A 12,971-nucleotide genomic window follows, 5' to 3' on the forward strand; every position below is an offset into this window, starting at 1 on the left:
GAACAGGTCTGTCACCCTCAACATCTGGATGTGGGGATGATGCACCACCGAAGAGGCAAAGCAGAGCAAGGAAGACAAGGCCTGGATGCTCAGTCATTAGAAAGAGGTATTTAGGGACAGGAAATTTCTTGCAAGAATCTCAGATGGCTCATCTGCTCCAGGAAGAGCTCCTTGAAGTCTTTCCACTCTTGTCTGTTGCATCCCTGGCAAAGGATGGCACCTTTGCTGAGGACACTTGCCCAGGTCCGTGCAGACAGAAGACACCTTTGGGAGGAGTTGTTAGTCTTTCTCGTTATCAACAGGGCTCCACTGCCAGACCCTGCTCTCCTAAGCTGGATCACCTGGTGCTTAAAGGGGTACCTGTAATGCTTCCTAGGAAGCAATCTGGAGCAATCTGTGATTTCTGCTGACTGTGGATGGGCAGAACAGTGCAGGTGGATAAACTCGAGGTGGAAGCCAAGGGTACTGAGAACAGCTTCTGTCGTCATGTCAGGGAGACCATCCCCATCTCTTCCTTGTGTTACCTTGGTCTCCTCCTCACTGTGCATGAGGTATTTCAAGGACACAAGAGCTTTTCAGGGATTCTGACTGCCCTGGAACAATTCCCAAAAGGCAACTGATGAAAGAAAACCCACGTGGTTGTTGCATCTTGTCAGATCCCAAAATACCAACCCAACTTGCACTCCTTTCAGTTCAGTGAGCCTGCCCTGCCTGCTGGGAGAATGCTCCACAGATGATGTCCCTGTGGACATCACCTATTCCTGAATCTACTCTCACATCACTTGCTTTTCCTAACAGCCTGCTATGGCACAGTACTTATTTCCTAACCACAGGTCCCCCGGATTTCCTCCTCTGTCACTCACAGGATTCTCTGAGGACCAGGACTAAGCCATTAGTCCCTGCTGTTTTTACAGGCCACCTTGTGCTGTAGCCATGGGTCACATCTCCGTCCAGACGTGGGTAGATGGGTCAGCTCTCGCATCAAGGATGTTCCTGTGCTCGGATCAGCTGTTTGGAGCCTTCCTGTTCAGATGGATGTCATTCCATGTGCCTGCCAGTGCTTCACTCCATGGGGAAGTAGCTGTGCTGCTCAGAAAGCTTTAAGGTCTCTGTCTGAGGAGCAGCAAAGTGCAGTTCTCGTGCAGTCCTTCTTGGTCACCGATGCAAAACTCCTGTCACAGGAATCTATTCCTCCTCCATTGTGCAGAGAATCTCAGTATGAAAGACAGTGCCTGTCATGTGCTGGGTACCCTAAAATCCCCCTTACCAGGAAGGGTGGGTGGAAGATCACTGTCTTGCTTCCTTTTAGCACTAAATTAATGCACGAAAATTTCCAAGTCATCTCATCTTCAGACACCTTGAGTCAGTGTATATCCAGCTCTGCCAAGGCGCTGCTTACAGACTCCTGGATCTGGATATTTCCTCTTGATCATCCCACTTAATGTTCTGCAGTGTTGTTATCAATCCTCTTTTCCACCCACTTAGGTATGTTAGGGATCAAAGGGGATGGTCCAGCCTGTTCTATGCCTGTACCCCAAACAGCTCCTGTTGAGGGACATCACCATCTCTGCTTCACATTTGGACTGTCAGAACTTATCTTAGTGGGCCCTCTGTGGCCAGGAGTCTGCTTCCAGACCACAGGTACTCCCTAAGGAGATATCTTCTCCTTCTTCCACACTGCTCTGAGCACATTCTAGGGAAGAAGCAAAGATCCTGTGGAGGTGCTTAATTTTTCAGCAGTGCCCTCTCTCCCAGGCCACCCCGGCTGAGGTGAGCTCCTCTCCAGCAGCATCCTCCCAGTCCAGCTGTAAGGGTTCATGCCTTTGTCATGCCTTTGCCCATTAAGCATCCTGAACCTTGCAGTGCAGGACAGAAGCCTGGCACGAGGGGAAGAAGAGGTGGCCGAGCCCAGGATCCCTGGGAAATGTGGATGTGCAGAGAGAGGGAGACACAGCCCAAATATCTCAGCCTGGCAGAGAGCTCAAGGCATCACCAGGTGGCCTGTTGTTAGTAGCATTCCTCACTGCAGCAGTCCTAGGCAGGTCCTCATGGAGCAGAGGAGCGCGAGGTGGGGGCCTGCCATACCTGCCTCCCTTGGGAAACCCAAACGAACCCCAATGTTGGAAGGCCCAAACAGCTGCCTCTGCTGAGACTCTTTAAACTCCAACCTGGTGGAACTTGCAGCCGCATGTGGGAGAGAGCCAGGGCGGGAGCATGGCATGTACAACTTTTCCTCCCGGTTTTGTTTTTTCAGCCGATTTCAGCATGCCTTTTGCACTGGTGCATGGTGGGAAAGTGGTCCATCCGCAGAGCCAGACGGAAGCAACTGGGCATCTTCCTTTGACAAGTGACCCTGGCCCACTGCCTTCTATGCAAGATGCTGCCTCCCAATTGCATAGACCCCACGAGCTGGGGATACACAGCCTTCCGGCTATGGGTTAGGTGGCCACGCAAAGCAATACCCAGGCCCCCCCCCCCCCGGGAGGGAAGATGCTACAGAGGCCACAGAGCACTGCGGTGCAAACCATCGAGACCTCAAATAACCCATGGCTCGAGTGCCGTGTATCTGATTTATACCACTCGCACACAGCCCTGGAACCTGTGGGACAAGGTGGGGGCTGCTGGAGGGCTTTAGGAAAGGGTTTGAGGCCAGAGGAGGAGCCCCAGCGTGGTAGCGAGACAGGCACTTGAGGCCAGCAGCAGAGAGGAGAGGGGTGAGTTGCTTTCTGCCAGCATTCCTGGGTCTGTGTGAGCAGTGCTATAAATCCACATCAGGACAGTCTCTCATGTATGATTTGCCTTGATTAACGGGTTTCCTGTTCTTTTCCTGTTTGTCCGTTTGTTTTTTTTCTCTCCTGTTTTCCTGTACTATTTTTCGTTTGTACGTTTTTCTGCTCTCTGGGAATGCCTCCTCTCTCTCTGCATCTCCCTCCCTCCCCTTCCCCCTCCATGAGCAGTGGCCGAATCCATTACACTGAGATGTATGAAATGCTGACTCTTATGTCACCACCGCTAGGCCTCGGCAAGAGATGTCCTTCCAAAGTGGCCTATAAGGTAGATCAACCCTTCCTTCTATGGGGGTTAGAGCTGAGCAGGAGCTGGGGCTCAAGGGACCTGTGGGAGGTGGGACTGGGGGAGCCGGGGAGGTGTTGGGGAGTCCAACATGTGTTTAGCTTGCCCCTGGGGAGCCTGGTGTGCTCAGAAGAGCCCTGGCCACGTTGGCTGCTCTCCACTGCCCACGCACGTGGCACTGCCGTGGTCACTCAGAGCCTTGGGGATGGAAGACCCCAGTGGAAGAGGAGGGGCAGGATGAGCAGTAGTGTGGAAGTGGGAGGGTTGCAGGGGATGAGGTGAGGAGCAGCCCTGTAGTACAGTTAGGAGAGTGAGATGTCCTTAGGAGCTCGCTGAACTGAGCTCATCCCCGGGGTTTGGAACCACCCTCATCCCAGCCAGCACAGAAAGCCTATGGAGATGGGAGGCAGGTGGGCAGCAAGGACAAACCCCATAGAAGCAGCTCTGCTGTGTGTGAGGAGCCAGGTGCACTGACACGGGCTATCCCAAGGATGGCTTGTGCAAGGCAAAGCCAGGTGCCTTCCAGAGGTGCCTTTGAGTTTTCTCCCCTGAGGTGGTGGCTCTCAGTCAGCTCCTGGCACCGGCACAGCGTGTTCCCAGATGTGCAGGCATGGAGCAGGAGCACAGGAAGCCCTGAAGGATGTGGGGTGGGAGCTGCATGGCTTTGCTGAGGGCATTATCTGCCAGGACAAGACCAAGAGCTTTGGAGTGATTTGTTGTCCAGGTGTGGAGCAAATGGAAGCTTTTATTGGCCGTGGGCTGCTGCCCACAGCCCTTTCAGCAGTGTTCAGGGCTAGCACAAGGGGATTCCTGCACAATTCCAAACACGCTTCCACCCTCTCCAGCTCTCATTTGTTTGTTCACACAAGCATACATCCACCATCACACTTTTCCAGGAGAAAAAGGGAGGCTTGAAGACAGGGAAAGGACATGAGAATCCATGCGAAAAAGAAAAGAAATGGGCAGGGAAGGGATGACCCAAGGTATTCACAAAGCAAAATATACTCTCGGGAAAGTGGATCTGGTCACTTCGGTTTGCACCCCGCCTGCCCAGGGTGGGGAAGGAGCATGGCGTGTCTAACCTGCCTTGGTTGCCCTTTTCTCTTTCCTTCTGCACTTTTTCTACCCTCCCCTCCCTTCCCTTCCCCACCCCTGGATAATTTGGACCCCCCTGCATGTGCTGGCAAACTTCATCTCTGAAAGACGCAAAAAGGGAGCGCCAGGATGTAGCATGCTAGAGGAATCCAGCCGAAGTCCCTGAAGGTTAGGGACCCTCCTCTCCCCTGCCCCAGGTGGGAAGGGTTGAGAGCTGGAAAGCCAAACCACCTGGGAATGGAAACCTGAGCCCCCTCTCCCCTTTCCGCACATCCCACATGCCTGCATCCCTGATGGATCGGGTGTGTCTTCCCAAAAGTGCCGGGAGGTGCTGTGGCAGCCCCGGTGCCATGGGGAGGGGGGCTCAGGGGCCGTTCCTGGGGTGCAGGAGGAGCCCTGGAAGGCAGTGAGCCGGTGTCCTGGGGTGGAAGGAGCCAGGGGAGGGTGGGTGGGTGGGTTGGCGGGGTGATCCTTGCCCTTCTTTTTTGGCTGTGCTGTTTTGACACTCTTTGTTGCTTTTTATTTTTTTTTTTTAATTTTTATTTTTTTTCCCTTTTGTTTAATGTTTAATTTCTTTTCCTCCAGCCTGGTCGATGTGTTTTTCGATATTGTTTTCCGTCCGCTGTTTTCTTCTCTCTCTTGCGCAGAGACTGGTGCTGATGAACATGCCCGTGGCCGAGGACATGACGGTCCATTTCACCTCCACCCTGATGGCGCTGATACGCACGGCCTTGGACATCAAAATTGCCAAAGGTAACGTCGGTGGCAGAGAGAGGGGACAGAGCCAGGAGGGCTGCAGCGTGACTGTCGTCCTGTCAGAGTGGTTTGTGTTGGAAGGATCCTTAAAGATCATCTTGTTCCAACCTCTGATACCTTCCACTGGACCAGTTACTCCAAATCTCGTCCAACCTGGCCTTGAGGGCTTCCAGGGATGGGGCATCCACAGGTTCTCTGGGCGACCTGGTATATGGATGACAGCAATTACCTTGAACGGGCAAATTTTTGCCACCAGCTCTAAAAAAAATGTATTTCTTTAGGGAAGAGGTGGCCAATTTTTTGCTTGAAGCTGTTTCTAGAGGGTAAAAACAGCTTGATGTCCGCTGTGTAATGGAGGAGATAGAGAATTCCCCTTCCTCCCCATGTGCAAAACAAAACCAAGGGAGGGGGGGAAATGTCCTTGGCTTCCTAAGGCTGTGGGGAAAGAAATCTCTCTCTCAGGGAAGATAAAATGTTCAGAGCAGGAAAACCTTCTTTGTTGTTGTTACTGGAAAGGCTGTGATTCATCAGATCAAAAACTTCCTGCAGAAACATGGCATTTTCAATAACACATCTCCTGGGAACAGCTCAGCTATTGGAAGAAAACCCAACCCAGGGCAAGATATCAACCAAAGCCCAGTCCTCAGACAACTCCTTGAATGTTGAAATGATGGGTTCAAGCCCCTTGAGATAAAGGAGAGGTTTGAACCTTGGTCTCCTGCAGCTCACTCGAGTTGCCCTGGGCTCAAGTGTCTCTGGTTGATCCGTGTCGACAGCTCCTGATGAGCCTGGGTCTTCCTAAGCTCAGCAACCCCCTTCACCACTGGCCAGAGAGCTCTGCTCTCCATGCACAGCCTCACTAAGCATTTAAAGATTTACCAAGTGGAGCTGCTCTTTCACCAGCACATGATCCACTCACCAGGAAAGTGGGGCAGCAGCAGGTGTGTGTGGGCAGGAGTAGGATTGGAGCTGCAGAGACGGACCCAAGGCAAGCTTGAAGGTGGCAGCTTTGAGTGGGAGGGCAGGGGATGGGGAGATGGAGGCACATATGGAAGGGATGGTAGGAAAGTTTCCCTGTGAGAGCAGGAGACCAGGCTTGCTGATGCAAGATGGCCCTCCCAGCCCAGAGAGCTGGTTGCTGCTTGTGAGCCTCCCTTCAGGATGGGAGAGGGGGGATTAGTTGGACCCTGGTGCCACATCTTGATGTGTGTGGGCCATTTTCCCCCCCATTTTTCTAGGTGGTGCAGATTGGCAGCAGTTGGACTCTGAGCTTCAAAAGGAGATCCTGACTATTTGGCCTCACCTGTCCCAGAAGATGCTTGACCTGTTGGTACCCATGCCAAAAAGTGAGTCTCTGGGGGACTGTCATTGCTTTCAAATTCCCATCATCCTCACAGCAATTTCTTCCCAAAGGGAGGTGGGGACTGTTCAGACCCATCCCCAGCTAGGGGAGAAGTAGGTAAAGTGGTCATTGCTACAGGCTGGCTTCTGCCTTGATCTGCTTGGCTGCTTGGGAATTCTCTTGAAAAATCACCCAGTTTGCAGGGATCTACTCCTACCAAACCCAGAGTCTCCTGTAAATCATCTCTGGAGCATATCAGGGAGGGAGGATGCGCATCACTTGTGCTGTTACATCTGATGACGTGATGAGAGTGTGTGCCTTGGTGGCTTAGGGTGATGATTTCAAGCCATCTGCATTCATTTTATCTCTATGAGGAGTGTCTGGGTGTTCAGCGCTCTCTCTTTTGGAGCAGTGAGCAGAGTCTGAGGGTCACCAGGGTATCCCACAGCAGGGCTCTTCCTGAGGTCCACGCTGATGCCTTCAAACCTGCTGTTTCTGTTACAACACAAGCATTCCCACTTTGTTCCCTGTTATGCTCTCAGCTTCTGACCTGACTGTTGGGAAAATATATGCAGCCATGATGATCATGGATTACTACAAGCAGAGCAAAGCGAAGAAGCAGCGGCAGCAGCTGGAGGAGCAGGTGAGGCTCAGTGAGGGCATGTGGTGGGCAGATCCCTCTTGCTGCTTCCCACCACCTCCCAACCAAGCTGTGTGGGATGAAGATGGTGGTACAGGTTGAGGTTTGGCGACTACAGGGCACGTGTATGTGCCTTGGTATCCTCAGTCCCTCACAGCATGATGCCTCCTTCCCAAGTGGTGGGAGCTTGGTTGGTGAAGTGCTGTGGACGTCCATTTACATTTCCCACAGGCTCAGTCTCTTCCTCTCTTCAATACAGAAAAATGCTCCCATGTTCCAGCGCATGGAGCCGTCCTCCTTGCCGCAGGAAATCATCTCCAACGCAAAGGCTCTGCCGTACCTCCAGCAGGACACCCTCTCGGGCCTGTGAGTATTGCCCTGAGAAGAGAGGTAGTCCTGGCTCTTTTCTGTTCCTGCAGCGCTTGTTTTGTTCTTGGAGCTGGCACTGGGATGCACAGAGGGTTAAATTGCTGCTGGGAGCAGGGAAAACCCAGTCCTGGGCACAAAGCTTTTGCAGGATTCCAGGTAGCCAGTGTGCCTCAGCATCACCAGCAGCAGCAGAGGTGGTAAAGAGGGATGGCCGCGGGTCTGCATGGATGTTCTTGCTGCAGGACCATCCCAGCACCAAGTGCCAGCACTTCTACCTAGGAGGGTCTGGGATGGACCTAAACCCTGGGAGCAGTTGAGCAGTGGGTCCCTGGATGGTGCAGGGTCAGTGGGGGATCCCAGCACCCAGACTGGTGGGAATGAGATGGTGGGAATTGCTGGCACTGAGCTTGGTATGTCCCCACTGCTGCTGGGAGACCCGAGGCACTGGTGTCCTCTCCTGCCTTGGCACCACTCCAGCCCTCCACAGAACGTGATGTTTGTCCTGGGGGTCTTGACAGCCTGGGTGGCAAGCATGGGGGCTCCCCAGCTCTGGGCCACTGGAGGGACGATGCCCAGCGATGGCAGCACCTGGCTTGGGGGCTCCCCAGCTCTGAGCCACTGGAGGGACGATGCCCAGCAATGGCAGCTCCTGGCTTGTGGCCTCCCTGAAGCTGGGCTGTCTTTGCAGGAGCAGCCGAAGTGGGTTCCCCTCGCTGAGCCCGCTCTCACCACAGGAGATCTTCCAGCTGGCCTGCATGGATCCAGCCCAAGAGCAGTTCCAGGAGCACGAGTCTCTGGTAAAGTCACCCACTGCCTGACGGGCACCTGCAGTCCCAGCGTGGATGCTGGTGGGCACGGGGAGGTGTGAGGAGTGGGCACAGCACAGGGAAGGCAGCTGCTGGGTCATACACAGATCCAAAGCACAGGATGAATGTCCCCAGGTGTGCTCTGCCCCTCGCCTCTGGCACTGGGGACACAACCATCCCTGGACCAGCCCTGGCCAGTGGCGTCAGGTAGCAGCAAGTGCTTTTGGGGCGAGAGCTGTGACCATAGTCCGATGTCCTGCAGTAAAATGTCCTTCTCTTCACAGGCTGCTCTTTTTTCCACTGAGCGCTCATTTCAGTGGGTTACCCCATGCTGAGTGATGGTATCTGATGTTTTCGGGTTCATGTTCATTTTGTTGTCAGTGCTGGTGTCCCCAGTCCCAAACAAAGCTGTCAGACTGTTTCCAAGGGGAGCACACCCCTCCGGCCCCACACACATGCCGGCCTGTCTGTCTGTGTGTGTATATATATACATATCTATATATATCTCTCCATGTCTGTGTGTGCCCTCGTGCACCACCCAACACTGTCGGATGCAGTGTTGTACCACTGTGCATCTCCAGCCCAGTCCGTGTCCCTGGGGTCTGTAGCACTCTGTGTGAGCTGTGTACCCCTGCCCCAGCCACCCCCACCACATGGGAAAGTGGCAGATGAGACTCTCCCCCTCCCCATTAAGCCACCTACTAGCAGATCTCTCCAGAGTTACTGCCTGCCCATCCCCTTATCCTGTACAAAGGCTCCTCTCAGCTGGGAATAAAGCAGTGTGCTGTAGGCAGAATGTGTTCTTTTAATGGGGATGTGTCCAGGAAGCCTTTAAAGCATGGTCAGAGAGAAAATCCCATAATCTTGTCCCCTCATGGCAAAAGAAGGAGTTCAAGTGTGGGCAGTCAAGGCATCACCAGATCCAGGCAGGGTTACCGCTGTCACTGAAAGAGGTACAAGGTGAGCTGGCCATCAGGCAAGCCTGAAGCACCACATCAAGGCTCACCTGCAACGGATTGTGAACTGGAGATTATTTTTTGATGGCAACATGATGAATTATAAAGTCTTAGACTCTGTTTTTCATAGAATCATGGGATAGTTCAGGTTGGAAGGGACTTTTAAAGCTCACCTAGTTCCAACCCCCCTGTAAGTTCAACTTGCTCAGGTTGCTCAGAGCCCTGTCCAACCTGCCTTTGAGCGTTTCCAGGGATGGGGCATCCACACCTTTCTGGACAACCTGTGCCAGTGTCTCACCACCCATTTTTGGCCCGCTTAAATTCTGCCCCTGGTTGAGCAAGCAGGGTTGTCCCCTGCCAACAGGGCAGAAGCAGCGCACTGCCCTGCTCCAACCCCATCCCAAGAGCTTGGCTGTGTGTTTGTTTCCAGGAGCCAGAGGTTAGGGAGTTTCAAAGAGTGCAGCCCTCTAACCGTGGCAGCTACCTTCCCGTGGACACTCAGGACCACGCTGTCTCTGGGAGGGCCTCCTCCATGCCTCGTCTCACTGTGGATCCCCAGGTAAAACCAAACAAAGCCCCCAGGGGTGCTGGGTCCATTCAAAGCCTGCCAGGTAACACTGGGGCTTCTTCTCTATGCTGAGCCCCATGGCTTCCCCACACCCCAATATTGGAGCATCTCCCCTTCTCTGGGGTGCTGCACAAATAGGAGAGCTGCTGTTCCCCTGCGTGGAGGACACTGGCAGCAGAGAGCAGCCTGGGGACTCGATCTCCTGGCTCATGGGGGAGGTCCATGGTGGAGCAGGACCGTGCCATGAGGGTCTCCTCACAGTGGGACACCCCTCCTTTCCTCCGGCTCTGGGCACTGGTTGAGGTTTGAGGATTCCCAGCCCAGCTGTCAGATGATCTCACAGGTGATGAAATGCATTTTCCGTCCTTTCCCGTTGTCCCAACACATGTTCTTCTCTGTCTGTCCAGAGGAACTCAGGCCACATCTCACCTCCTCATTTGTCTGCCTGGTTTCTCTGTTGTTATGTCTTGTGCTCAGCCTCCACCAAGAAAATGATGCTTTTATGGGGTTCGGTGTTGCTGTGAAATCTCTGGGTCTGTTTTCTCCCAGAGGTGCTGGTGCAGGCACTGGGTCCTGGTGTTAGTGGCAGTGTGACACATTTTGGCACTTTGAGGTGGTGTGAGGAGGAAGCCTCATGGGCTTTCTTGACCATTCAGCAGCAGAGGAGATGATTAGAAGGAGGGGATGGGAGCCAAAAAGGTGAGAGGAGAGGAGATGAGATCGAGAGTGACCTGAGGCTGCAGAGGCAAAGACCTGCTAGAATAAAGCAAAGGAGATATGAAAGGGAGTGATGTCTCCTCCATGATGGTGAGAACACAAGCTAGAAGGAGGGGATAGAGAAGGAAAAGGAAAGGGAAGATAAAACAACAGCATCAGTGGGGAGAGAGGGAATGAGTGTAGGGGAAAAGGGATGGGGATGTGGGAATAAAGGAAGAGTAGGGAGAGGTCCGGAAAATTGGTGGCACGGGACGATCTCCTCTCTGTCAACGATTTCTTCAATGTTTGCTCCACTTCACCCTGTTTTCCAGGCGGGGAGGGATGCTGAGACAGCCTTGGGGAAAAATGGTCTGGTACCCTCCATGTCCCCATGCTTGGGGGAGATGCTGCTGACCCCCCCCCAGCACTCAGCACCTTGGCTTGAATCGAGGCAGCCGGCTTGGCTTGTGCAGAACGGCTCCAGCCGGCTGGGGAAGGGGAGCCCACAAGCACCAACACTGAACCCCACTTTCCTGCCACCCCTGATTTGTGCAGAGATCATATGGAGGGGCTGTGCTCGGGCTGGCTGCTCCCCACCCTAAATCTCCCCATCCTGCAGGGCTGGTGATTCCAGTGACGGGGGTGAACTGGTAATTCTTGGCCGCCGTGGTCCCCAGCCCTGCCTGGTGCTAATCCCTTCCCCGGCTGGCCGGGGTTGCTTGCAGGTGGTGACAGACACCAGCTCAATGCGGCGATCGTTTTCCACCATCCGGGACAAGCGCCCCAACAGCTCCTGGCTGGATGAGTTCTCCATGGAGCGCAGCAGTGAGAACACCTACAAGTCCCGCCGGCGCAGCTACCACTCCTCACTCCAACTGTCCGCCCGGCGCCTCAACGCTGACTCGGGTGAGCAAGGGCAGGTAGCCCCATTCCACACCAGATCCCCAAAAAAACCTCCATTGTGAGCGTTCCCTCATCCTGCAACGGGGATGGTGTGGACTGATGTGGATGTCCCGCAGGCCACCGGTCCGAGGGGCACCGCTCGGGCAGGGAGCGGGGCCGATCCAAAGAGCGCAAGCACTTGCTGTCCCCCGACATCTCCCGCTGCAACTCCGAGGAGAGGAGTCCCCAGGCACAGGATGAGTCGCCAGAGCGGCGGCGTGAGTCCCGGTCACCCAGCGAGGGCAGGTCACAGACGCCCAGCAGGCAGGTGAGTGACAAAACCCCTCCTTAAGCACAAAGGGAAGCATAAAAAAAGCTCCTAGCCAAAACTGGGAAGACAAGCCCCTCGCTGTGGGAGCTTTGCACTGTCTATCCTCCTTGTGGTGGCATCTCCGTGTCCCCTGTGAGCTGAGCAGGTTGGGGCTGCTCAGGCACCCTGCAGAGCATTTGGGAAGAGGGGTGGATCTCACACTGGTCCTCTCACTGCTGTGGCATCCGCTCCCTGCCAAGGTCAAGGTGTCCCAGCTACACAAGCCTGGAGCTGCCAGTGCTTGAGTCAGCTTGAAGCCCACAGAGATGCTGCCTGTGGAGACCAGCAGCTGGCGAGCCATCAGCTCTTCCTGCAGTGGGTCTGTGGGTGCTTTTTGCTTTTGACCACCAAGAGCATAGAATCATAGAATATCCTGAGTTGGAAGGGACCCACAAGGATCACTGAGTCCAGCTCCTGGCCGTGGAGTCCCACCATGTGCTGAGAGCATTGTCCAAATGCTTCTTGAGCTCTGTCAGGCTTGGTGCTGTGAGCACTTCCTTGGGGAGCCTATTCCAGTGTCCAGCCACCTTCTTGGGGAAGAACCATTTCCTAATACCCAACCTCAGTCTCCCCTGACACACCTTAATGCTGCTCCTTCCAATCCTGTCTCTGGTCAGAGATTGGTGCCTTGCCCCTTGTGGGGAAGCTGCAGACCCCGATGAGGTTTGCCCTCAGCAGGCATCATCCTCATCCCTGGAGCAGATCCCGAGGCAGGGATGGGGCAGGCAAAGGCACAGCGGGGCCCCCATCCAAGAGGGAGGATTCTACGGGAAACCCGGGCTCAGGATGGGGGGAAAATGTGTGCCCAGTGCTGCCTGCTGCCTCTGTATCCTCTGTATTCCCCGGCGCGTCTCGGTGCGTTGCAGGGAATGGGCTCCCTGAGCGAAAGCTCCATCCCCTCCATCTCGGACACCAGCACCCCCCGGCGAGGCCGCCGCCAGCTCCCGCCGGTGCCCCCCAAGCCGCGTCCCCTCCTGTCCTACGCCTCCATGCTCCGGCACGCCGGGGACGCCTCGCCGCCCGCCGAGGAGAGCGAGGGGGGCTCCCCGCTCCTCTCCTCCACCCTGGATCCCAACACGGCCGGCCTGACCGAGTCTTCCAGCTCCCCGGCGGGGAAGCAGAGCCGGCAGTCCACCCCGCAGCGCTACATCTCGGAGCCCTACCTGGCCCTGCACGACGACTCGCACGCCTCAGACTGCGGTGAGGAGGAGACGCTCACCTTCGAGGCGGCCGTCGCCACCAGCCTCGGCCGCTCCAACACCATCGGCTCGGCGCCGCCGCTGCGGCACAGCTGGCAGATGCCCAACGGGCACTACCGGCGGCGGAGGCGAGGGGCAGGGCAGGGCGTGATGTGCGGGGCCAGCATCGACGTGCTCAGCGACACCGAGGAAGACGACAAGTGCTAGAAGCTGCCCCCCC

At 55.2% G+C, this 12,971-nt stretch overlaps 1 protein-coding gene across 8 annotated transcripts in view; it reads left to right on the top strand.

Annotated features, from left to right (window-relative positions):
• The window catches only part of CACNA1E (calcium voltage-gated channel subunit alpha1 E), a 107,399-nt gene extending 94,434 nt beyond the window's left edge, over positions 1–12,965 (top strand). For 2 of the 8 annotated variants that reach the window (XM_027658371.1, XM_027658375.1), the window contains 10 exons: positions 2,958–3,054; positions 4,815–4,920; positions 6,162–6,269; positions 6,808–6,908; positions 7,165–7,271; positions 7,963–8,071; positions 9,467–9,595; positions 11,026–11,206; positions 11,320–11,510; positions 12,419–12,958. In XM_027658371.1, coding sequence (XP_027514172.1) covers positions 2,958–3,054; positions 4,815–4,920; positions 6,162–6,269; positions 6,808–6,908; positions 7,165–7,271; positions 7,963–8,071; positions 9,467–9,595; positions 11,026–11,206; positions 11,320–11,510; positions 12,419–12,958 — 1,669 coding nt within the window. Of the gene's footprint in view, positions 1–2,957; positions 3,055–4,814; positions 4,921–6,161; positions 6,270–6,807; positions 6,909–7,164; positions 7,272–7,962; positions 8,072–9,466; positions 9,596–11,025; positions 11,207–11,319; positions 11,511–12,418 lie in introns of all 8 variants that reach the window. The other 6 variants (XM_027658369.1, XM_027658370.1, XM_027658376.1 and 3 more) reach the window with 6 other exon arrangements.
• Positions 12,966–12,971: the final 6 nt, after the last annotated feature.

Source organism: Corapipo altera, unplaced genomic scaffold, assembly GCF_003945725.1.
Source record: "Corapipo altera isolate COAL_440 unplaced genomic scaffold, ASM394572v1 79, whole genome shotgun sequence".
NCBI classification, from domain to species: Eukaryota; Metazoa; Chordata; class Aves; order Passeriformes; family Pipridae; genus Corapipo; species Corapipo altera.